At 48.6% G+C, this 26,719-nt stretch overlaps 1 protein-coding gene across 2 annotated transcripts in view; it reads left to right on the plus strand.

The window, feature by feature from the left end:
* The window catches only part of NPHS1 (NPHS1 adhesion molecule, nephrin), a 494,360-nt gene that overhangs the window by 460,103 nt on the left and 7,538 nt on the right, over positions 1–26,719 (plus strand). For both annotated transcript variants that reach the window (XM_069604883.1, XM_069604882.1), the window contains one exon: positions 15,365–15,479. In XM_069604883.1, the coding sequence (XP_069460984.1) occupies positions 15,365–15,479 (115 nt within the window). The remainder of the gene's footprint in view (positions 1–15,364; positions 15,480–26,719) is intronic.

The raw sequence follows: 26,719 nt of genomic DNA on the forward strand, positions 1-26,719 counted from the left end.
CAGTCCAGGGGCAGGGGCAGGAGGCAGCACAGGTCACCGTGGAGGGGCCTGTGCATGTCACTGTCCCTGACACTGTGACTGCACCACCATGCACCAGCAGGGATGCCCCATCCCAGGCCCGTCCGCAGGTAGGGGGGATGTCCATGTCATCTGACTCCCCTCCACCTGCGGACGAGGGGACCCGTGGCCGTATGGAAAAGGTCCTGATTGGTGTCGCGTTGCGCACAGTGTCATTCGTGATGACGTGCATGCTTCCCGGGAGGAGCTTGCACGTCATCACGAAGAGCACCGTGCCAACGTGGCCCAGTTGGGATCGGCCGTGGTCGGGGGTTTCATACATGTGTCGACCAATCTGGCGGCCCTCTCCTCCTATGTGGAAACTATACGCCAGTCGTTCTCCATGCCGTCTTCCGGCCCAGATGCCACCAGGGCCCCCTGTGGACCTGCCCTGACCAACGCAGCCAGTTTGGTGGGGATCCCATCCCTGCCACAGTCGGGAGTCGGAGGTCTAGCAGGGGTGGACACCACAGCAACTGGACCCCAGCAGATGGAGGATGTGCCGGCATGATTGGGCAGGGCACATGCACGACGGCGTCAGTAGATTCCATCAGCCTGGATGCCGTCGTGCTGGCAGAGGCAGTTGCGTCGGAGGCAGCAGCGGAGTCAACGTGGGAGGCATCATGGCTCGGGGCAATCTACATCGGAGGGGCAGGCATCGGCCGGAGGGCAAGAGGACCCAGGACGGGAAGTGTCTTCCGTGTGGCAGTGGTTGGGCCAGCAGATAGGTGCGGAGCGGCAGCGGGCAGAAGAGGCGCGGCTCACAATGGTCAGGGCGGAGAACTCCATGCGGAGGGCCCTGAGGCGGGCCGAGTGCCTCGAGGGAATCCGCAGGGAGTTGGAGGAGGACATGTCGGCGTCCCTGCGGACCCTCGGGGCCATGGAACAGGACCGCCTCCGGGACATCGAACAGGAGTTCGATGATGCCCTGGCCCGGGACACCACGGAGTGAGCCGCTGGACTAGCCGGCCGCCTTTGTACATAGTTAATTAATGTTAGGTTTTATTTCTTTTTTTTAATTTGGGGCGCTTGGACTATGCCCCACTTTTTTGTATATAGTTATTAGTTAGGTAGGTTTTATTGTAGGTTTCATTTACATCGCTGGGATCATGGACCCTGGATTTGCTCTTTGTACATAGTTTGACAGTGGATTTGTGACCTTCATCTTTTATTATTTTTTTCACCATGGAGCAATGGATTTTCACTTTACTTTCCCTTTGGATTTTCTTTGTTGGACAGTGACTTTGGACACAATTTCTTTATGGTTATTTTGGAGTCCCATTTTCGTTATTTATTATTTTTGTGGACATGCTGCTTTTTGATATTTGTTGCCATTATTGTTTGTTTATATTTCATTCACTTCATTTACACTGTAATACATTTTTTGTTTCTTACTTCAATGTGTGGACTTCTCTCATTGGTTTCATGCCTGTCAGAATGTGGGTTTTCACAGTCATGTGTTGCCATTGTGTGGGTCTGACGGACTTGTACTCATGCGCATACTGCTTATTTGTTATCTATCATGTAATGGGTATTTCCATTTTGAATGGTTGTAAAGCTTGGTTAGGTGTTTGGACTGGGGTGGCGTGGGGTGGGATTTGGGTGGGCATAGGAGCCTGGGATCTGGATTGTGATGACGTGTTGGCTGGGGGACATGAGTGGGGGCCTGGTGGAGGGTGCCCCTGGATGCTGGATGGTGGGGGTGCTGGGAGACTTGAGTGGGGGCCTGGCAGAGGGTGCCCTGCACTGCTGGGGCGTGGGGGTGCAGGGAGACATGTGTGGGGGCCTGGTGGAGGGTGCCCCTGACTGCTGGGGGGGGTGGGGGATGCAGGGGGACATGAGTTGGACATGAGTGGGGGCCTGGTGGAGGGTGCCCCTGACTGCTGGGGGGTGGGGGTGGTGGGAGACATGTGTGGGGGCCTGGTGGAGGGTGCCCCTGACTCCTGGGGGGGTGGGAGTGGTGGGAGACATGTGTGGGGGCCTGGTGGAGGGTGCCCCTGGATGCTGGTGGGTGGGGGTGCAGGGGGACATGAGTTGGACATGAGTGGGGGCCTGGTGGAGGGTGCCCCTGGCTGCTGGGGGGTGGGGGTGCAGGGGGACATGAGTGGGGGCCTGGTGGAGGGTGCCCCTGACTGCTGGGGGGTGGGGATTCAGGGGGACATGAGTTGGACATGAGTGGGGGCCTGGTGGAGGGTGCCCCTGACTGCTGGGGGGCAGGGGTGGTGGGAGACATGTGTGGGGGCCTGGTGGAGGGTGCCCCTGGATGCTGGTGGGTGGGTGTGCAGGGGGACATGAGTTGGGGCCTGGTGGAGGGTGCCCCTGACTGCTGGTGGGTGGGGGTGCAGGGGGACATGAGTGGGGGCCTGGTGGAGTGTGCCCCTGGCTGCTGGTGGGTGGGGGGGCAGGGGGACATGAGTGGGGGCCTGGTGGAGGGTGCCCCTGGCAGCTGGGGGGTGGGGGTGCAGGGGGACATGAGTGGGGCCTGGTGGAGGGTGCCCCTGGCAGCTGGGGGGTGGGGGTGCAGGGGGACATGAGTGGGGGCCTGGTGGAGGGTGCCCCTGACTGCTGGGGGGCGGGGGTGCAGGGGGACATGAGTTGGACATGAGTGGGGGCCTGGTGGAGGGGGGCCCTGACTGCTGGGGGGTGGGGGTGCAGGGGGACATGAGTGGGGGCCTGGTGGAGTGTGCCCCTGGCTGTTGGTGGGTGGGGGTGCAGGGGGGCATGAGTGGGGGCCTGGTGGAGGGTACCCCTGACTGCTGGGGGGTGCGGGTGCAGGGGGACATGAGTTGGTCATGAGTGGGGGCCTGGTGGAGGCTGCCCCTGACTGCTGGGGGGGGTGGGGGCGCAGGGAGACATGAGTGGGGTCCTGGTGGAGGCTGCCCCTGGCTGCTGGGGGGTGGGGGTGCAGGGAGACGTGTGGGGGCCTGGTGGAGGGTGCCCCTGACTGCTGGGGGGTGGGGGTGCAGGGAGACATGTGTGGGGGCCTGGTGGAGGGTGCCCCTGACTGCTGGGGGGTGGGGGTGGTGGGAGACATGTGTGGGGGCCTGGTGGAGGGTGCCCCTGGCTGCTGGTGGGTGTGGGTGCTAGGAGACATGAGTTGGACATGAGTGGGGGCCTGGTGGAGGGTGCTCCTGGATGCTGGGGGGTGGGGGTGCAGGGGGACATGCGTTGGTGATCAGTAGTGCAAGGTGACATGTGAGTTGGCTGGGGGCATGGCCATGGTGGATGGGCTGCCTGCGGGACATGAGCAGGGGTGCAGGGTAGTCCCCTGTGGTGTGGGCTGCCTGCAGGGGCGGTGGAGGGTGTAGAGGGAACACCTGGGAGGACCCACACGGTCAATTCACGTGTAGTACTACCCGGCACCCCCGAAATACACGTGCCCTGCTGAAATCGCGTGTGGAACTTCCCGCGCACCCCGGAATACACGTACCCTGCAGGATTAGCGTGTGGAACTTTCCGCGCACCCCGGAATCCACGTGCCCTGCAGAATTAGCGTGTGGAACTTCCCGCGCACCCCGGAATACACATACCCTGCAGAATTAGCGTGTGGAACGTCCCGCGCACCCCGTAATACACGTACCCAGGCCAATCGCGTGTGGGACTTCCCGCGCACCCTGGAATACACGGACCCAGGCAATTCGCATGTGGGACTTCCCGCGCACCCCGGAACACACGGACCCAGGCAATTCGTGTGTGGAATTTCCCGCGCACCCCGGAATACACGTACCCAGCCAATCGCGTGTGGGACTTCCCGTGTACCCCGGAATACACATACCCAGGCAGATCGCGTGTGGGACTTTCCGCGCACCCCAGAATACACGTACACAGGCAAATTGCGTGTGGGACTTTCTACGCAGCACAGAATACACGCACACGCTATTTTTCACACAGCTGGTGTCTGTATTTTTCGCGTACCCCTTTGCACGTCATTTGTCTTAGAGGGCCACAGTATGTGACATTCATCATAGCTGTATATAGGTGCTTTTTGTTGGCGCACATTTTGGCACACATTTATTTCAGGGGCAGGGACACTACCGCCTGCTTTCTTGTGGCGGACGTGTTTGGGCCTGTGCGCTGGTTTGACCGTGCGCTGGTTTGCCCTATTGGATTCCATGAATACGTGTTGTAGGCGAGCGTGTGGGCGTTCCGCGCACTTGCCTCCTGTACTTCCCCCTTGACGCCCACATTTTGACGAGTTGTTCCCCATTCCGAGTGTTACGCCCCGTGTTACGCCTACTTTTGTTGTGTGCGCCGCGCTATGTGCGATTTCGCTGTGGCCGTGGCGCACGCCGTTAGATATCCTGTGCACCGGCGTGCGCCGCGCACTTTTTTAGCGCACATCCGATATTTTTTTCGCGCACGGCCTTCCATGAATCGATGTGCGCTGGTTTCCCTTCGATTTTCGCACTTTTACTGCGAATCGCACGTTTTGGCACCGCTGCGCGGGAATTTTCGGCGCACATTAATTCCATGAATCGACACCTTAATGTGTTTGCTACACATTATTGCATGGAGTGAATAAAAGCAATGTTTCCCTGGGAATGTGACCTCCGCTCCACCTGTGACTGGGCCTACACACTCCTAACTGCTAACTATGTCCTGTGTTGCCCCCTTGATTGGCATTGCCCCACTCCTCCCCTCCCCCTAACCTCATTCTACGCGCTGAAGCGACTTGTTTCTTCAAGGCACATTGCAACAAAAAAACCAAGCATTAAATACATATACCAGGAAGGAAAGGAACCCTCGTCTACAAGAACATCAGTAGATCCAGCTCTCAACCTACTGAGAATCCAAAGAGGGAGATGTCAAATGGCTCAATTTCTAGAGGGTGAAGAAGGTCTGATTTAAGGGCAGTGCAGCTGAAGCCTCTGCAAGGCAGAAACCGGGGTGAAAGGAGGAAGAGGTGAGAGGTGTACAAGAGGCGAGGTAGAGAAAAGGAGGGCACAGGGATCGAGGGAGGGGCGTGCGAGAGAGGAATGATCGGCAGTAGTGACCCAACAACAACGTAATCACCACCGAGGTGACGAGTAATCGCAAGCACACTAGAGGGAATACGGCGAAAGGACCAGGTACTGCTGCTTACACTGGCTGCCAAGGCAGAGTGTAGAGGAGCCAGAGAGGAGAAGCAGAAAGGGACAGGCGGAAAGAGGAAGTGAGAGCAGGGGGATATTAAAAAAAAGCGAGCACCCAGGCGGCTGTCAGAGGTGCACCAGAGGTGAGTGGAAAGAGGAAGTTAAGAAGGGGCGTGCCAGCGCCTGTGAGAAAGGTCTGAATGGAAATGTTGGCACCACACTGAGCTCTCTCTCTTCTTTATATTCCTTGCCTATGCCAGGCTTACTCTGCCCGAGGTGCCGCCGCAACGTGAGGGAATTGGTTCCGGGGTCAGGGACCCCTCTCGGCACTTAGGCCGAGGAATGAGTGTGTGCTTTACAGAGTGTACACAGCACGTTCCTCAGGGGCACTTGTGATAAGGGGCCACCAGGGATCCCCCAGAGTGTCTTCTAGATGTAGGAATGCCCTTTCTGGGAAGCGGACCCGATTTCGGCGGAAGCTCTGCCGTCGAAGTCGTAATGAGGCCCTATGTGTTTGGTCCACAAGGCCCTCTTTAAAACCAAAACCACTTCACTGACAAACAGCTATTTTATTTGCAATCTTTCCAGAGCTCTAAGCCCCTGAGGTTACTGCAGCCTATCTATCCCCAGTGCAAAAGAGAAAGTGTGAGAGGGACACGTTTCTCTTCATTGGCAACAAAGAAGAAAAACATTTACCTGCCTCAACAAACAATAACGCAACCATTTTGTTTTTAGAACAATTCAGAAGACACAGGTGTTTACAGCCTTGAATGAAACCCTAGAACTTGACACAATCATTGCCGTTAATGCATAACAGTGCCAAGATACCACTTGCTAGAGTTCCCATGCTCAGCAAATCCGCAAATACAAATGATGTGCTTGGGTTAATTTACTGTGGCACATGTGGGCGGCATCCATGTTAGGGTTAGTTTCATCTGACTCTGGAGTCATAAAATGGATGCCGGTCAGGAAGGGGTGGAATGATCATAACGAGCGTACTCCTTGATGGTGGAACCACTAGCCTCAGTGTACCCACCCTACTCCCCAGGACTACCACAGAAGGGGGGGGCACAGATATTTCATTGGGGTGGGGGCTCGCACCAACGAGTCTTAAACTCTACTCCACGTTCTATGCATAGCCTGATTGTTCCCAGTACATATGGAGGGATTGGTACTTCTTTGCAGGTGAACTTACATAGGGAACGAGGGATGGTCTCCCGAGTGTAACAGGGGCAGGGTATATCTCAGGTACTTTGACTCGTTTGCTCTGTTTGCCAAGGCCTTCGAGCGGTGAAGGGAGGCAGCAGCACACGGTAACAATGGGTCTTCAGATCGATCCCTGTAATAGTGGGTCCCTAGGTAGTGATTGGTTGGACGGGGGTTTGAATACAGTCATATAGGTTTGCAGTGATTGATAGGTGATGTTTTTGTGTGTTTTCTGATCCATTCAATTTGAGAGCATAATTAGGAGACTGATTTATGCAAATATTTATTGATCTGTTCATTATTCATTTACAAAAAAATATGTTTTTACCAGTGGTGCGGTTTGGTTTATCAATTCTTGTAGCTGTGAACTGTCCTGACCAGGGCTCTGTTTAACTCAGTGGCAGCTACAGCTCTGTGAGATAAAGGCAGAAGCTGTGGCAGGCAGGGCCCGCGATTTGAAGACCAAAGGGGGGAGACGCAATATGAAAAATAAGATGAGAAAGAAGAATGGAAGAAAAAGAGAACCATTCACACTTCAAATTGAGAGAGACAGCAAGGAGCAATACCGTAAAGAATGATGGGTGGACGGTGAACATTCTATGGGCGGCCAATTCAACCTGTGCTCCTGTAGATCCCTTTGGATTGTAAACAAGGATGTCAGACTCCTCTCCTGCTCCTACATCTCCATAGTCTTCAAGCTCTCTTTCCACTAGCACCTTATGTCATGAAGTAAACATGGAAGCAAGACGAGGACAGACAGCTTTCTCTCTCATGTACTATTCTTGATTTAAGGCCAGGCACATAACTTGAACTCAAACTTAAAAGAAAAGTAATCCTTCTTTTTATCTCCCGGATCTCCTAAACCAACCTTTCTCCATTCCCCACCCATACGGTTTGTGAGATTTGGTTGGTGGGTTATGCAAGCATCTCTTGTTTTTACCTAAGAAATCCGAGCTGTTGTAGAAGCAATGGGATAACCACAATGAAATACAAAGTCCATAAACTAGAAATGTCTCCCATATCTTTCCAGTTTAGGATCTCCGGCTCTCTCCCCACACTCAAAGGGCCTCATTACGACCTCAGCGGTATCCATGCCGCTATTGGCGGCATGGCTGCCGCCGAAATCGCATCCGGGTTCCCAGAAAGGGGAATTACCGGGCCATTCCGAGTTTGGAGGGCCCGGTAATTCCTCCCTCCAGGAACCTGGGCCTGGACCTTCCCCATTCCCATTTCAGCCCCTATAGGGCTGAATGGGAATGGGAGAGGGAGCAAACAACGGGCCGATTACGAGTGGCCCGTTGTTTGCTCCCTCTTCCCCTCGCGGGACCCGGTAAGGACGCCTGGTTTTACCAGACGTCCTTACTGGGTCCCGCGAGGGGACCTCGTAATGTGGCGGAACGGGTTTAACGGGTCCGCCTCCTTTTGCGGAGCCCGTTAACCTGTTCCGCCAGGGTCGTAATGAGGCCCAAAGTCTTTGGGCAAGAGAACCCTCATTGCACTTTTGTAGGTGTATTTTGGCAGCTTGCGAATGGTGGGGAGTAACGTTTAACAGATTACGCTTGTGAAGACTGTAGTAAACTTGCTGTGTGTCCACTTGCTGTTTCCCATTTAGGGAATGGAAAGAAGATTTATATCTGATACAGATGTCAGTGCCCTGGGTAGTTAACGTGCTGCCTGACCTATTTATTTAGTGAATTAGCCCAGAGGCATGTACTGTTTTTGCATCTGCTGGATACAGCTTTTACAGATGTTTCTCCAGAATGGAAATATGCCAGTTGGAGGTGGAACAGTGTAAATTGATCTATTGCCTTTTGAAAATTGTTGCCCTTATATTCTATTGTTTGTAGCCTAGGAATTAGGTCAAGGCCTTGGTCTTGTCCAGATCTTGTCTCCATTATTTCAGGCCTCTCCCTATTTTTCCAAGCTTCTTCAGATGGTCTTTCTTGAAAGAGGGTTTCAGAGATAAGACTAATGCTCTTAAAGAGATGTTCAACGAAAGCCAAACATTTTTGAAGTCCTTGAAATAGTTATTCATTTTCAACAGAAAATCAGCAATGTCTCTTAGAGATTTCCATTTTGACTTTCATTCTACTTGGTATCGCTGGATTTGGGTGCCAGTTATACTGTGTGGGCAAGGGGAAGGGGAAGGGGTTCTGATGAATAGTGAGATTGGTGCATGATCTGACACGACAATGTCCCCAATTGCTAGTTCAGGAACTCGGTTCATTAAACAGTTGGAAACCAGGAAATAATCTACCCGGTTTATAATATTCCCCACAACAACATTCCACCTGTACCTTAGTTCACTATGGTAAGTATGGTCAGTGCTTGGATTTATGCCACTTGAGCTGAAGGACCTTTCTGGAGCCCACCTTCCCTCGCTGATTGGGATCAGATCTGCTGCTTATTGGGCAACTATGGCACCCTCTAGTGCCCTATGCTGGTTGCATGTCATGAGCCACCCAGAGTTGATTTTCTGTAGAACAGGCCCTGGTGGTTGTTAGGGATATTTCTGGACAATCCTCTGGTGAGGGCAGTGTGTCACCCAAAAGTAAATATGTATGAAAGAAGAAAATAAGTACTTGTGTTACACAAAAAACATAGCAGAGCATAGTATAGGTAAACAAACTGTAAATGGTGGGTAAGGCCTAACTCAATCCTTAAACTAAAGTGTAGGCCCCATACCTGGTGGTAAACCCCACACATATAAGCTTACAAATGGAAGTTAAGCGAAATACCCATAGACAATATTACACACAGTAATGCTCATAGGGTTCAGAATCCAAAAGTACAAAACAGAACTTGGTGCAGCCTTCCCATTACATTCTACATGAAGTATTATACTTAACACATATGCAAATAACACAGTATAGCATTTAGATATTGAGTACAAGGGAACACAGTGTCCAACACAGCCAGGAGGGCTACCAATGACCAGGATATCCTTTAGATAGACCGTCCATATGCCCAGAAGAGCATATTACACATCAAGGAGGGAAACAGCATAAACACACAAGGGGCCTCATCACGAGTCTGGCGGTAACCCTTAAATGCGGCAGTAGCGCTATTACCGCCGCATTTAAGGGTCCACCAGATCATGGCCTTGGCGGATTTCCCCCCAGCTTTGAGCTGGGGGGAAATCCGCGGCAAAATTGCTGATTTTCGGTGCTATTACCGCCGGTGGGAAATCCGCCGGCGGTAATAGCGTGAATTTTCCCCATTGGGCCCAATGGGGAATGAGGAATTCCCGAATGGGCCCAATGGGGAATGGGCAATAACCCTTCCGCAAAACCCGTGATCCGGCGCTAATAGCGCCGGGGGGTTTGGCGGTAGGGCTATTAGCGCCAGCGCTAATAGCGCCAGCCTTACCGCCCAACTCGTGATGAGGCCCAAAGCCTGTGAATTAGTGTAATGCACAGATTTAAAAGTCCCTAGTATACCAGGGGAAGTCTCTAAAGATCCAGAGATTGGTGGGGAACTCCAGGGACCTTAGGAGGACCTTACGAAAATGTCATAATACAGGTGAGTACCTTGCAGTGTCTCCTTTAAGAGTTCCAGTGTTATGGTATGTTATGTTGATTTATACTGCACACAGCTACCACCAAAGGGCAGTCTCCAGGTGCTCACGTGGCTCTGCAGGAGAGGAGGGCTGGGTTGGTTAGTGAGGGAAGAGTGATAGGATAGGTCCAGAACCAAGAGAAACTGGCATCTGTGTGTGTTGGTTTGCAGATGGTTGGTTGCATGCACTGGGTTATTGTATAAGTACCGGCAAGGTTCAATGCCTGGTTTGTTTCTATGTTACTGTTTGTTAAATAGGCATTGGCTCTGTGTGTTTTATGTATAGATTGGATGGTATTTCAGGTTGTGCACACTGGCATGTTGTATCTGTATGGGTGCAGTGATCAGGATTTTTGTAGTAAGCTTGTGTTACTTGTGTTGGGTGTGTGTTTGTGTATAGGTTGGCTAGCCCAGTGGCCGTGTATAGTGTTTGGTGGTGTGTTGGAGGAAGCAGGAGCGGGGTGGTTAGTACATTGGCTACTCTCTAAGTTATTCTATGTGGCGAATGTACACAATTCTATATGGTGATACGCATCGTCAATTTCACAGTCTATCTAAGTGTGACATGTGGCTAATCTTTGCCAAATATATCTAAAGTGCTGCATGGCTAGTCTTCATCAAACTATCTAAGTGTGATGCATGGCTAACCTCAGGGGCGTTGCTAGGGGGGCTATAGCCCCTGATCTTTTGGTTGCAGCCCCGGATAGAATCTCAGGAGCTACAGCCAAAAGACTAGCTAGCCCCCAGTCCCAACAGTTCCGACATCAGCGTAGCCCCGGGTCTTTTCCAGACCTAGCAACTCCCCTGGCTAACCTTCACAATTGTATTTACATTTGCTGCATGGCTAATCTTCACAGATCTATCTAAATTTGACGTGTGACTAATCTTCACAATTCTATCTACATGTGCTGTATGGCCAATCTTCACAGATCTATCTAAGTGTGACACGTGGCTAATCTTCACAATTTTATCTACATATGCTGCATGGCTAATCTTCACAGATGTATATTAATGTGATGCATGGCTCATCTTCATAACTCTATCAACATATGCTGCATGACTAATCTTCACAGATCTATCTAAGTGTGGCACGTGCCTAATCTTCTTCGCAATTGTATATGCATGTGCTGCATGGCTAATCTTCACAGATCCATCTAAATGTGACGTGTGGATAATCTTCACAATTGTATCTGCATGTGCTGCATGGCTAATCTTCACAGATCTATCTAAATGTGACGCGTGGCTAAGCTTCACAATCTATCTAAGAGAGGCGCATTTGTGGTCCTTGCAATTGCTAAATGCAGAGTGTGTCTAAATGACAGAATTGGGCTAACCACAGAGACTTGCTACCTGGCACCATTAGGCTGAAAGTAGACTATTGTTACATGACATTATTCGGCTAACAGCAGAGAATTGCTACATGGTACAGTTGGGCTAAAAGCAGAATTTGGCTAGCTGGCCCAATTGGGCTAACTGCATGTAGGCATATGATATTAGTTGATAAACTTACTGCGAGATATGGCTGACTAATACAAATGGGCTATAAGCGAGATGAGGCTACCCTACACAATTAGGATAAATGCTAAATATGGATACATTAGACAAATAGGCTATATTTATAATGGGTAATAAGAGTGGTGGGGTTTTAATAGAGTACAGTAATGGCTGTACTCACCGCCCACACCACACTTACCTTGTCAGTCGCTGCTGGTAGATGGTGGAAGGCTTCCCAGCCGAACACAGCCAAATACGGAGTGTAGCTGCTTCTTCAGGAGCTGCCCTTTGCATCTGGCCCTTAGCGAAGTGGCTGCCCGGACAAGGCTGCCTGCGAACATTGCAGAAAAGGTCCTCCAGGTCACGAGGAAAGGTCTTGTCACCAATTACAGGTCAGGGGCCAGAGAGGAGGTGGAAGAAGGAAGGGGGGATTGGGGAAAGGGGGTAATACACGGACAGTGCAGAACAAAATGAAAAATAAAATAAATTGAACTAAATCTAGGGCGCTGAAGCCGAGGCTACCACCTACCAGCCGACTGAAAAAAGCAAGTGGCTGGGAGGCAGGTCCGAGTGCCTAGTCCCTCACAGGTCTTCAGTGTGCCCTAGTCGCCAATCACAGGTTGGGAAGAGTGGAAGAAGGAAGGGGGGGTGGACGAAGGGGAGAACCTGCATGCAGAGCGTCAAACTAAATGAAAAATAAAACAAAAGCAAGTAAATCCAGGTTGCTGCAGCCTGGGGCTACCTACCAGCCGACTGAAAAAAGCAAGTGGCTGGGAGGCAGGTCCGAGGGCCTAGTCCCTCACAGGTCTTCAGGGTGGCCTAGTCGCCAATCACAGGTCAGGGCCGGGGGAGGGAGGGGTCAGGAAGTGTGGAAGAAGGAAGGGGGTGTTGGGGGAAGGGGAGAACAGACCAAACAGCACAAAACAAAATGAAAAATAAAACAAAATAAATTAAATCCAGGTCACTGCAGCCCGAGGCTGCTACCTATCAGCCCACTGACAAAAAGCAAGTGGCTGAGAGGCAGGTCCGAGGGCCTAGTCCCTTACAGGTCTTTAGGGCAGCCTAGTCATGAATCCACAGGTCGGGAAACGTGCAAGAAGGAAAGGGCGGAGTGGGCGAAGGGGAGAACACACGCACAGAGCACAAAGCTTAATGGAAAATAAAACAAAATAAAGAAATCCAGGTCGCTACAGCCTGAGGCTGCTACCTACCAGCCCACTGAAAAAAAGCAAGTGGCTGAGAGGCAGGTCTGAGGGGGCCCAGTCGCCAATCACAGGTCGGGGGCCAGAGGGGAGGCCGGGAAGTGTGGAAGAAGGAAGGGGGGATTGGGGGAAAGGGAGAACACATGCGCAGAGCACAAAACAAAACAAAAAAAACAAAATAAATTAAATTAAGGTTGCTGCAACCTGAGGCTTCTACCTGCCACCCCACTGAAAAAAAGCAAGTGGTTGGGAGGCAGGTCCGGAGGTCTAGTCCCTCACAGGTCTTCAGGGCGGCCCAGTCGCCAATCACAGATCGGGAAGTATGGAAGAAGGAAGGGGGAGAGAGTAGGGGAAGGGGAGAACACACACCCAGAGCGCAAAACTAAACAAAAAATAAAACAAAATAAATGAAATCCAGGTCGCTGCAGCCTGAGGCTTCTACCTACCATCCCACTGTTGTATAAAGCGCTGCATAGGAAACAAAAGGAAAACACCAGGTAAGTCTTTTTCCTTCCACCTGTACTAAGGAAACAGCAATCAACCACATGGGCCTCAGTGGAGACCCAGAAGAAGAGATCCAATGTAGGGTGTTGAGACCCAGGAGCAGAAAAGCAGAGCAGGATTCATATCCCAATATAATACAATGGAGAAATGCAGTTGAAGGGGACCTGCAGAACCCAACAACCACAGACCACAGGGACCCCTGAGAAGGAGTATCTGGATTAACCCACCAACCCAGGGTACATAGCTAAGTACTTACAGTGATTGCCTCCAGAAATTCGGTTCCCAGAAGGAGAAACAATGCGATAAATAGCAGCTTTTTAAATGGCGAAATAAAGGTTCTGGTCACCCAGGCATTGGCACCCCGAGCCAACGATGACCCTAATGGCCTAAAAAAAGAATAATCATCCTTCAGTGGAGTAGGGCCCACCCCCCAGAAATGAAAACCACAAAGGACATGGCACGAGGAGGACGGAGGATCCTGCACATGGCAGACCATAGTGACTCAGCAGGCAAACATGGTCAGCACATTAATAACAACGCCCCAAGCACCAGCACAATGGTGATGGCGACGAGAGATGACCGAGACAAGAAGATTTTGGGAGTCCCAACACCTTTCCAGGTTGCGGCAGCTTCCAAAATCAAGGAGCTATGCCTTGACAGGAAACTGCAATACAATGTGGTAAAACAGCCCAGAAAACAGGCCTTGGATGGAGGACCTGACCCCATCAGATGAGCAGGGCCAAAATCAGGATAAGGCAATCTCAGGAAGGATGCCCAGCAGCCAAGGATCCAAACCAGAGTTATGCGCAGGCCGCTGCTTCCAGCCAGTATGGCCAGAAGAGGGCCTAAACATGCAGCAATGGCGGTAAACAGCTGAAAATCATCAAGCAGGTACATAGACCAGCTCATCTTCCAAAAATCCAGCAGCTCTGTGGGCCCAGGAACAGGGTTTCCTCTATTCCATTAGGGGATTAAAAACAAAGGTTTTGGTGGCTAGCCAATCAGGTTGGCCCCAGAAACTGCCAAACACTCAAGCCCACCCCCACAGGAAATGTAGTGGCCGCCCAGGATCAGGAACTGGTCTAAACTAGTCCAAACCGCAAGGGAGGCTGTCATCTTGGGCTAACCAAGAGCCCATTTGGCAATTTTAAGGCCTGCCTCATGGTTTCCCTGAACAAAGGAATCCCCTAAATAGAATGACAGAGAGTAGGACTTAAAAAGACTGATTAGTACTCCATTGGCCATCATAAAGGCACATCAGGCTACTAATGCAGTAATTCAGCTTGCACCCTGGTGTAGCAAAACTAAATATTAGCAGCCACCAACCTAACCCCTAAAACCAATGTAGGGTGATAAAATCACCCTAGGGCTGAAATGGGGTGCCTGAGAGACACCCCTATGACTGGACACATTATATGCAACCCAATGCTGTATACTGAAGTATAGAAAAAAGGGATGGTAGTGGCAGGGCACTTCAGCAGAAGTCACTCTGACAACCAAAGTAAATTAAAACCCCCCAAAAATAAAGATAGAAGAAGCAAAAAGAGTAGGGGTTCCATAAAATGAGACTGCCGAACCCCAAAAATGTGGTAAGGCCCAGAGAGGAAAGGCGTAATAGGAGAGTAATAATAGCACTACGTGTGTGACTGTAATGGCTTTTTTCTAAATTGTATGGCCACATGTCTTTATTCATATATGCTAGTATTGATGTATGTCTGTGTGGTAGCGTGAATCACTGTCACTCTGTGTTAGTTACCATTTAAAATGGGGGTGATGCTCTTCTATTTACCAATGTGTTTATGTCATGTCATTATGTACTGATCCTGTATCTGTTTATATGTGATGGTTGGGTATTTAATTTGTGTGTGATCGACATATCTGTCATAATATCGTGGTCATGTATCCATGTGTGTGTGTAAATGGCAGCCATGTATCTATGTGTATATGTGGTGGTCATGTATGTATATATCTATCCATATGGTGCCTTGGTATTTCTAGAAGTAGGTGATGATAGTGTAACAAATTTGTGGATATGTTTAGGTGTGATGGACATTCATTCATTTTTTTACATGAAGGTCATGCCTTCATTGGGTGCTGGTCATGGTTATGCGTGGGCCTGACTGTCATGCATCCATGCCTGTATGGGGTATTCATATACCTATGTCTATAACTGATGGCCACGTACCTCTCTGTCTGTGTGTTTAACATTCACCAGCATGGTGTGCACATATTGTGGTGGTCCTCTTAATGTTCTCTGTATCCCTTCCACAGGACAGCTCCTCAGATGCAGGACTCCATTACTACCCTGTCAGAGACTACAGACCTTCCCTCTCCCCTCACTACGAGACTACTGAGGGGGAAACAGATGGCACACCGAGCATTGCAGGTAAGTGATTCCGCTCAGAGAGAAATGGGAGAATGTGACCCAATCTATGCAGAAGTGCCCAGGCTCTGGTCAACACAAAGAAAAGATAAGCCCCAATCCAAAACCCTGTCTTTCACCACCCCAGATGCACTCCAGCCCATAGTATCCCCCACCCCAGATGCTCTCCAGCCAATAGTATCCACTCTCCCCAGACGCTCTCAAACCAATAGTATTCCCCCACTCCTGATGCTCTCCAGCCAGTAGTATCCCATCAGCCTAGGTGCTCTCCAGCCAATAGTATTCCACCACCTCAGATGTTCTCCAACCAATAGTATGTCACTACCCAAGACACTCTCCTGCCAATGGCATTCCACTACTCCTGTTGCTATGCAGCCAATAGCATTCCACAACCCCAGATGTTCTCCAGCCAATAGTGTTCTACCATCCCAGACGCTCTCCAGCCAATGGTATTCCGCCATCCCAAATGCTCTCCAGCCACTAGTATCTGAGAAACAGTGCACACCGATTTGTTCGAAACCATCAAAAACCCTGCCTCCTAGCCTCTGAATTACCCTCTTCACCTGCCTCTGATTTGCCTTCCAGCTAACATTTTCCCTTGCCTCTAAATTACCTCTGTCCCTCACTTGCTCTGCCCGGACTCTAACACTTCATTCAGCAGGGCCATGTCCCTACCACAGCTGGCCATGCCACCTACCTGAACATAAAATTGTCTAATGTTGATTGTCCTTAATCTTTGTTAGTCCATCCATGTATTGCCCCTGGTGACTGTTCCATTTACTCCCCTCCACAACCTGCTCAGAAAGTCAAATAAACTCACCCAATTGTAAGAAGCTCGCTGTTTTCCATCAAATCTGATTTCTTATCTATTGTACAGTCTTTTGTGATCAAAAGAACATTGCTCCTTATGCCATATAAATAAATAAATATTGAAATAAAATGGTATTCCACCACCCCAGACACTCTCCAGCTAATAGTATCCCCAACCCCAGATGCTCTCCAGCCAATGGTATTCCAGCACCCTAAACGCTCTCCTGCCAATAGTATCCCACAACCCCAGATGCTCTCCAACAAATGGTATTCCACCACCCCAGATGCTCCCCAGCCAATAGCATTCTGCCACCCGACATGCTCTCCAACCAATGGTATACCACCACCGCAGATGCTCTGTAGTCAATAGTATTCTGCCACCCCAAACACTCTCCAGCCAATAGTATCTCCGAACTCCAGACTCTATTTATTTATTTTTCCATTTGTAGAAGCGCGCAAAGCCCTTGGGCATCTAGGCGCTGGTTACAGACATGCTGAGAGCAGTAAGTACATACAGTGTCAAGGGTTAATTGAACAAGTGTGTCTTTAGCTTTTTTCTAAACAGCTGGTTGGCGGGTTTGGATCGTAAGTGCTGTGGAAGGGTATTGCAGAGGTTGGCTGCCACCACTGGGAAGCTGGACCCCCCGGCTCTTTTTGCATCTGAATCTCGGGATGAAGATGCAGTGACTGTGGTAGGATCTAAGCTGTCTGGCAGGTGTGTGTTATTTGAGTCTCTGTGCCAGGTAGGAGGCGTTGTTAGACAGGCAGTGATGGGCAATTGATAGGAATTTGAATTTGATTTTTCCCGGACCAGGAGCTAGTGAACAGATCTCCTAGCTTCGGAGATATCGTCAAACATACTCAGGTCCAGCACTGCATGAAGAGCATTGTTTTGGGGAACTTGGAGCCTATTCCGTTTTTTTTTCTCCAGAGAATTGCTGCAGAGCAGGGCATTAGAATAGTCCAGCTAGGATCTGACAATGTCACGGGCCACAGTGAGGCAATTGTCAGTGGAGAGGAATGGTTTGCTTGCACGTATGAGTTTCATAGCACAGGCAGCTGTGGAAGTAATGTGGATAATTGGCCGAGACATGCTGAGCAAGGTGTTGAGATAGATGTTCAATGTTTTCATAAAGGAGGAGACAGGAATCTCGATTTTGAAGAAGCTGTACACAGGGTCAAGGTTCGCAAGGCGGGCTGGCGTGCCAACTAGAAGGAGCTCTGTATTTCATCATTCAGATAGGGACTGTGCTGTGCCATCCAGGTTTGGATTATTTCGTAAACACTATTCACATTGTTGCAGTCCTGTGCATGGACACCTATTAGGGGGATGAGAATTTGGGTGTCTTCTTAGTTTGTGAAGGTGATGCGCAGTGAATCGCAGTGGTCAAATAGCGATTTTGTATATAGATTATAGAGTGTGGGGGAAACACAGGAGCCTTGCTGCAGGACCCCACAAGCTTTGGGGGCAGAGGGATGTTCTGTTGTCAAGGAAGGAGGAGATCCAGCTGGCAGATTCCAGAGAGAAGCGTGCTACCGAGTTCAGATGGTGGCATAAGGTCTTATGATCAACAAGATTGATCGTGCTGATAGGTCAAGTAGCAACAAGAGAGAAAGCTTTCATGAATCATTGGTGTTTTCAAGTTGGTTCTTTAGGCTTTTCCTGTTACATGTCTGGGGTGGAAACCAGACTGGCCGGGTGTGAGGATGAGCTATGCTTTCAGGAATTCTTGGATTTGGATGTAGGCCACACCGTAGAGGATTTTCAGGAGTAATGGGACAGTAGTGATTGTAGATGATTGGGTCAAGTGAGGGTTTCTTAAGCGAGGGGGTAATCAAGGACTCTTTAAGACAGTGCCGGCGGTGACGGAGGCATTGATGATGGCAGTGATTAGTGGGGGAAGTGGTTCTATGCATTGTTTAACAAAGGTGACTGGACCGATATCGCCTCTGCAGCGTGTACGTTTGACTCCCTTCATGATGGTGGCCAGGTTGGGCACAGAGATAGTTTTGAAGTTGAAGAGGTGTGTGAAGGTGGATGAGATGTTAAGGGTGTTGTGTGGTGGACCGTTGGACAGGGTGACTGATTTAGCTTTGATTTTTCATTGGAGTTGTGTGATTTGCCAGTAAGGGCATCTTGGATGTTGCTATGCCTTTTGTGACAGTCCAAGGGGGTGCAATGGGAGATTCTAGTTCACGAAGGATGGTGAATAATTCTCTGAAGCTCGAAGAGGCCCCCACTATCCTGCTATTGTATGACGCTGCTTTCATTGTGTGCATGGCTTGTTTGTACCTCAGAGAATGGTCTAGGAAGAGGGCTTTGTTGGCTGTGGTGGGACCTTCTGCTGCTCGATTTTCTGCTTGTAGTGCATGGAGCTCTGCGTTGAACGAAGTATTTTTGCATTTGGTGTTGTTTGATTTACTTGGCTTGAGAGGGGCCAGGGAGTTAATAGCTTTGGAAAGCAAGAAATTGTAGTGCTCCATCAGAGAGACAACATCAGTGGGAGTAGATGATCCCTGGGTAGGTTATGGGTGCTGCATGCTAATGTGAAGGGTAAGAGGGTGGGGGTGTTAATACGCTTATTTGGAATGACAGATGGTGAAGGTTATGCAATGGTGGTCGGGCCAATGGTTCGACATATTGGAGAGTATGGATATATTGCAATTGTGGTCCAGGAGCCAATCTAGGGTGCAACCTTGTGAAAGTGGGTGGAGCCAAGAGCAGAGATAGCTTTGGTGAGGGCTGAGGCATCAATATCTAGAGGGCCGTTGAAGGCCAGATTAAAGTCTCCTAGGATAATGAGCTGAGCGCTAGGTTTGGGTTGGTGGCGATGACTTGAATCAGGTGGTCTTTGAAGGTGGCAAGGCGTCCTGCAGTTCGGTAGAGAAGGTGGGGTGAGATGGAGGAGTTAGGTGAGCAGTTGAGTTTGGTGGAGATGGATTCACAATGCTGGGTAGGGGTAAAAGCAGTCAGTCGAAATGGGAGAGGGTCCTTGTAGATAAAAGTGACACCACCACCCTTGCTGGAGGTCCTATCTTCTCTAAGTATGGCGTTGCCAGAGGGAACTGCGATAGATAGGGCAGGACCAGCAGATGGGTTGAGCCATGTTTCAGTGATAGGCAGGATGTAGACATTGTTAGCAGTTATAAGATCCTAGATGTTGAGTGCATGGTCTTCAATGGTCCTAGAGTTAATCAAGGGGCATACAAATGAAGAGCGTGGTGGTGGACTGCTCAGCTCTATGTTACGTATGGTGCAATTGAGCATAGGCTTTTGTGCTGGGCTGAGGGCTTGGGTACAGTGACACAAGAAGGTGTGTGAGAAACCTGAGGGTATCCTCACACCTACTCCCATTGGATCCTCTTCTCAGGTGGCGAGGGAAAGCCCATCGCTTTTGGATCCTGACTCTTGGGGTGGAGATGTTAGGGAGGATCACCTGGGTGGAGGGTCCTTGGGGAATGGGGAAGAGGATGTCCGCAGACGACTCATGGTATCCCCTTTCCCTTTTGAGAACCAACCTCCCCCTGCCTTTATAGGCTGTTGTAAATTATTTCCCCTCATTCATACCCCTATAGTACTGAGACAAGGTAGAGGCCACTAGAAGTAGTACACACTAACCTGTCATTTTACCACTCTAGTACTGAGATGAGGAAGAGGCCAGCAGCCTGTTTTAAGGGTGAGGCATGTCCAGAGTACTCCACTAACTATGGTCAGGCAATTGGGCCTGAGGAATCACACCTGCAACCTGTTAAATGACTGCATGTGCATAAAAGGTGGGGCCAACAAGCAGGATAGAGAGACCAGCAGGCGTGAAGCCGGGCCAAGCATTTCAGGCCTCAGGGAATAGAAATCCTGTGGAGGAGGGATCTGGCGAAGAGGGTCTTGGTGGCAAAACCCGGTGGAAGTCGGAGGTTTTGTATAGACTTTAGAAAGATGAATGCCATATCTGCCTTTGATGCTTACCCAATGCCATGTATTGACGATCTTATTGACCAGCTGGGTAATGCTGTCTACCTTTCAACAATAGATCTCATGAAAGGGTATTGGTAGGTTCCGCTGCATGGAGACAAAGAGAAAACTGCCTTTGCTACTCCCATAGGACTGTTTCAGTTTAAGGTTCTGCCATTTACTTTACATGGCACTCCCACAACATTTCAGAGGTTGATAGATAAATCTTACAACCATACTTGAATTTTTGCGGAGCCTATCTAGACCACATTCTGATACATAGCAAGACATGGGAAGATCATTGGTACCACCTTTACACAGTCATGAGAGTGCTAAGAAAAGCTGGCCTGACTGCTAACCCCAGCAAATGCAAAATAGCTCAATCTGTGGTTAAGTACTGAGGATTGTTTGTGGGTAATGGTAATGTCCAACCACAGCAGGAGAAGGTTAGAGCTGTTCTTGATACCCCCATGCCAAAAACTAAGGAAGATATGCAGGCCTTTTTGGGGTTAGTCGTTTACTACTGCCGGTTCATTCCAAACTTCTCCTGGAGGTCAGGACGACTACAAGTCCCCAGGAGAGATTGTGGCGCCGAGGCCCGGGTTGGCTGTGGGAGGGTCACAGTGTTATGAGCCTCCCTCATCGGGTGCCCACAGCAGGAGCTGTGGGGTACAGAAGAAATCGAGTTGCTGCAAGCTACCGGCAGCGTCTGCAAGAGGTGAGTGGAGCTGCTGACAACTCACAGAAAGAAGACTGAAATGCGATCGGGGCTCGCAAAACAATGAAGACGTGTATGCGGAGCAAAAGAAGAGGTAAGCAGCCGCGCGGAGGAGCTGCCAGGGAATGGTGAGTAAAAAAGGGTACACTTGTACTGGGTGCTCCTGGGGGCTATTTAAGGGGCAAAAGCAGTTGCAGGCCAAAATAAGTTATATATGCGAGATGAAAGAAACCTAAAGTGCAGGGTTGTGATCAAAACGAACAAGATGAACTGTGAGTGAAAGAGTAAGAATTGTGAACTATTGAAAACCGAACTTAGGGAAAGCTTTTGATAAGCCTGTGAATGGAAGGCGAGCTTGTGTGAAACACACATAATATATATATTAAAAACATATCTTGTGAAATACAATGAAAAGTAAGCCATGAAAAGTGTGAACGCAATGTGGTGAAGGAAAGAGAGCACCACACAGTGAACCGTATGCAAGAACAGCATGTGGCAAAATCAAGATACTGGCAAAGAGGAAAATACATTGTTGCAAAGCCAAAAGGCTGGCAGGGATAAAGCCAGGTGAATGTGAATCAGAACACAGGTGCAGTGACAAAAGATCCTGTGTGGGCAAGAAAGCAAAGGGCTACCAGTTTAGTTACCTGTAATGGGTGGACCGTGTAACTGCACCTAGAGCGGGGATACCATATCTGTGAAAGTCAAGGAAATCTACAGAAAGCAAAGCCGAATGTATGAAAGAGATTGCTAAAGGGAAGCAGAGGAAAGCAATGTGCATAAACTGGCAAGGAATCAGAAGGAGTGTAAAGTGGATCTGGAACTGGTTGTGAATCTTGAAAGAGTGAAACTCAGTACAAGTTGGCAAGCTGAACAAACTGAAGTCTTGGGGAAGGGAAACCTAAGACCTTATGAACTTTGTTGTTGTCTTGAGGAAGGGAACCTCAAGAACCTTATTTGGAACTCTGTTGTCTACTTTGGGAAGGAAACCCAGAGACTTTGTGGAACTGTCTTGAACTCAGAGAAGGGGAGAGGTTAAGTAAACCAGGAGCTGGAAGAAGCTCAGCACTTTATTTGGAACACTATTTCTTTTATTGCTGGCGTCCCTACACATTGTTTAGCTTTAGTTGTGAGGGCACGTATAGGTTTTGGACACAGACAGACATTTTAGTTGAACGTACTGATTCAGACTATCCTTAGTTTCTTTAGGTCGGGAAATCCCACCTTAGCATAGGGCAAGTTAGGCCTTCAACCATCCTGACATTTAAATTAATAAACCATTTGTGTTTGAACTTTGAATCTGGTATCTGTGCCTTGCTTCATGATGCTTCCACAGGGGTTAAGTGTTAGGACACCAGGGAGGAAGGCCCCTGCAGGGGTGGCTTTAGTGTGAGTACACGCTATGATGTGGAAAAGGCGGTCCAGGCTTAGGCACGGCACAATGGTAGGTGCATCACAGGCGGGGTGACCTGCTGGGCAAAGGGCGTGGGGAGACATGGTAACTGCTTCATGAAGAGCGTAGCAGTTTACTGCTGCCAGCCGCGACATACCAGGCTCCTTGTGCGATAGGCGGGTGGGAGGTTCGGTGGGGTGGGCTGCTAGAGATGGGTAATTGGAGCACATGTAGGAACGTAGTGGGCTGCAGTGCACACTGAGACATAAGGTTTCCATTTGATAGAGGTAGGGAGCTGGTACTAATAATGGGATTGTGGCAGAGCGTGGGTAAGAACAGAGTAGGTTTTCGCAAGTGAGAGACTAACAGCTTCCTATTATTGATAACAATGTAAGGTGATGCCAACGTACAGACAGGGGGCCTGAGTAGTGGCTTACCTTTGTGTAGGCAGTTGAAGACTTCTAGCAGTGGTAGATCTTCAGTGGGGGAGGGCGGGGGGCTCTTGCGCCGTAAGGTACCTCAGGTGAGGCAGCAGCCATCTTGGAATGGGTGTCGGTGGCTGGTGATTCACTGTTTATGGCAGTGGGTGTAATATCTGCAGGTGGGGAGTGGGCCATTTGTTTTGGCGAGAGGAAGCAGGGGAGCCATGGAGTTGGCGCATAGAGGAGAACTGAGGGTAGGGGCTTGCCTGATTATCGGTCAAGCATGGACAAGCACACACAGGATTTGGCCTTTCTTCTGGAACTTCATTCCAGGGCCATGCCGGCACAGTGTTGCCTCCTGGGGTTGTCTGCCAACCAGCCGAACCATGTGTGGGCAGGGCTTCGGGAGGGCCATCGGTAGTCTGCTGAGGTGGGTGGATGGCGGGGGCCATCTTTGTAAGGATCACCGCCTCCTTCATTGTAGTGTAAGACCCACAGTGGTAGCCCTTGCTCTTAGCGTGGAGCGGGATGTCCGTGGGTAGAATGGGAGCCAGAGTTGGTGAGATCTGTTTTCCTGCACAGACAGGATTTGGCCTTTCTTCTGGGCCTTCATTCTTGGGCCATGCCAACATTATTCCTGCAGAGATGCACCCAGAGCTGGCTCTAACAATCCTCTATATTTAACCACCTGGCAGCAGTACTCGATCTTAAAAAGAGTCCCAACTCAGATGCACCTGGAAAACAATTGAGAAACGGTTAATAATAATCCTTCTGGAAAGAGACAGATCACGCCACTTATTATTACAATAGCAAACAGGCCATCTCACGTGGTCTATATCGTCTGTATTAAGAAACGAACACATTACAATTATCTATCATTGTAGAATTGAGAGTGGCATAATTCCTTACATACATTTACTTAGCCATTATGAAACTGACTTAACAGTGGAACTGTAGCTAATGCATTGCCCTTTTCATGTCATGGAGCAAAAGCGTCTCACTTTTGCATTTACACATGTTTACAATAGAAAAATATCAGAGCTATTTAGATTGGATATGGACTTGAGATTCACAGAAGAGTATTCATTGTTTTCATTGGTCGCCATGGATAATGACAAAATGTAAGCTTTTGCAATCTGATATATGTTGGACTTGTGGGAAGGCGGTTGGTACATATTCCCATATGTTTTGGAGTTGTGAGAAACTCAGCCAATATTAGGAAGTTCTTAGTCCGATAGAGATGGTCGCTCAAACTACACTACCACAAACTGCACTGTGCTGTATATTGGGGTGCATACCTCCAACTCCAAAGCTATATTTTGGTATTAGAGCATGGATATATATATAAGGCTTTACTGGTGCCAAAAAAACAGATCTTAATGCTGAAAGACCCAACCATCAGGGCTGCCTACAAAATATGGGGATCTTATCAGCCAGGGGGAAGGTATCTTTCAGAGGGGACACATGATGGATGAAAACAACTTAGTTAGCGTTAAGTATTTATTATTTGCTGTTATTCTACAAATTGAAAAATGTTGACTCGGCTTGAATTATTGTCCATACCTTCTTTCCAACCGCTTCTAGCTCGCTCTGTGTTTGCCTTGTCTCCCCTCCCCTGTCGTTTACTACTGTTACACGTCTATCCAAATGTGACTCTGGATCTTCTAATATGGTGCTTTTTTTGTTTTTTTGTTCAGGTCCTCTAAATATATCAATTGTTCATTATATGTTTAACGTTTAATGTACCAAAACCATGTATTGTTGGATACTGATTATTCAGAATGTATTGAAAAAATGGATAAATAAAAAATATACAAAATATCACTGCCATACCACACTACAACCAAATAGCTATTACATCGCCTTTCCTTCCTTAGAACCTATAGGTTCCCCTTTACTAGAAGAACACAAGGGTCTACCATGTCTAGGGTTATTGTTAATGTATATGTCAAACAAGTAGACAGGGTATCTCTAGTTGACATTTATTGTTTACAGCATATTGGTGACATACATATTAGTTCAAATAGTCTTGGTACTCTTGAATTAAGTTTAGATTTTTGGTTGTTAGTCCTTAATATTGCTTCAGATTACCAAGGGACAATTACCAATACAGTCATCTTAATATGAAGCAATATTAAGGGCCAACAACTAAAAAATTAAACTGAATTCAAGATGATCAAGACTATCTGAACTAATATGTATGTCACCAATATACTGTAAACAATAAATGGCAATGAACGATACCCTGTCTACTTGTTTGACATATACATTACCAAGAACCTGTAGGTGCTACCCAAAGGTACCTTTTCCATACCCTCAATTTTTCAATCATTGGGCAACCTCAATGAACATATTACCTTGCAGCCACAGAAAGTATCAAGGATCAAACTGTAAACTTAGAATAGGAGCTTGCATACAAGATTGCAAGAAGGTTGCACTCTGTTTAATTATCATGTCTACGGTTATGTTACTTTAGGGCATTTTGTTGAGCGCATGGACACTATAATTTTAGCTTCCTGGAGCTAGTTAAGTTTAGTGAATGGCGCTTACCTGTTGGTCTGATGATGAGAGTTTTAAGCTGGGATGAGGTAGGGCTGTGGAGTCAGCCTTTCTGAGAAGCAGACGGGGTGCCATAGGTAGGTGGGGTGGCAGGGATTCCAGGGGAGGGGCTATAAACAAACCAGAGTGCCTGATCACCCATTCACACTCGTTTGATTTTGGGGGCGTCCATAGACAGGGAAAGAAGGCATTTACTCTGTGTGGTATTTTTCTCTGCAAATCCTGAACATAAATGTTCACCTCCAAAAGGCACTGAGGTAAGGCTCTAACCCGAGTAAGAGCACTGCAGGCAGTGTGTCTATTCTTTCATAAACTGTAGAGGTCTCATTGGTTTTGTGTATCAGAAACAGTGTTTTGGACGACACATGCCCTAATTAATGTCTGCACACTTCTTCTTTATTCCCTAAAGCTGTGCACTCAAACCTTCATTGGGAATAATACATGTAGATGAGGTTTGAAATGGTCATGCCGCCCCCCTGTTTTAACATACAAATGCAGAAATGTCATGCCATTTAATGATGTTCAAGTTAGGCATGTTTTTAGAAATTAGAGTTACTCATTCAGATTTCTTCCACAGGATGTAATTACCTATTGTAATGCAAGCTGTGTTGTTTCACTGACTTGCTTCCTGTAAATACATAAATCAACAAGCCAGTAGATGGGCGTCCTTTCTCACAGGCCTTCCTTTCATGCTTCCATTGGGATGTTCTTTTTGTGGTTATGGGTTGGCTGTTGTTCACAGGGCTGGCTGATGATGCTCGGGTTGTTTGGGGGCCCATTTCAAAATAATGTTTGGGGGCCCATCTTGCCTATAGTTGCGAAACTCGTCTGAGGCAGCCGTGCGGTGCCTCGATTATAATAACAATGTTTCCTAATGCAAACTCCAATGGGAGATTTCACTGGATTTATCACTTCTGGTGCATGACCTGAGCCCTCCAAACTGACAACATGCACACCTGAAAGTTCCAAATTGATTTGTAAAGATTTTGAAAAATCAAATCAAATTTAGTTATGTTAGGATTAGGAATCAGATGTTTGATGAGTTTCAGGTGCAGGGGAGAAAAAGACAACCCTGGCATCTAGGCTGTAACTATAAAATGAAAGGGAAAAGTTCCCAATGTGGGAATTTACGTCCCCTGCACACTTTCCTATGGCCTAAGGTTAGGCAAATAGTTGAGAAACTGTAGCCTCAGGTCTCCAAAGAAATTCAGTAATGAATTCCTGAACACCCTATGCTACTCTTAATTAAAGATACGTAAAATCAGTTAGTAAGAACATAATGACAAACAGTTAATCAAATGAATTCATACATCTTCAGTAAGCAGAAACATTCAATAGTCCATGGATTGATCCAATTTGAATGTAAGGGATTGCCCAACGCGTTTGGAGTAA

Source organism: Ambystoma mexicanum, chromosome 1p (genome assembly GCF_040938575.1).
Source record: "Ambystoma mexicanum isolate Mex_15411 chromosome 1p, UKY_AmexF1_1, whole genome shotgun sequence".
NCBI lineage: Eukaryota > Metazoa > Chordata > Amphibia > Caudata > Ambystomatidae > Ambystoma > Ambystoma mexicanum.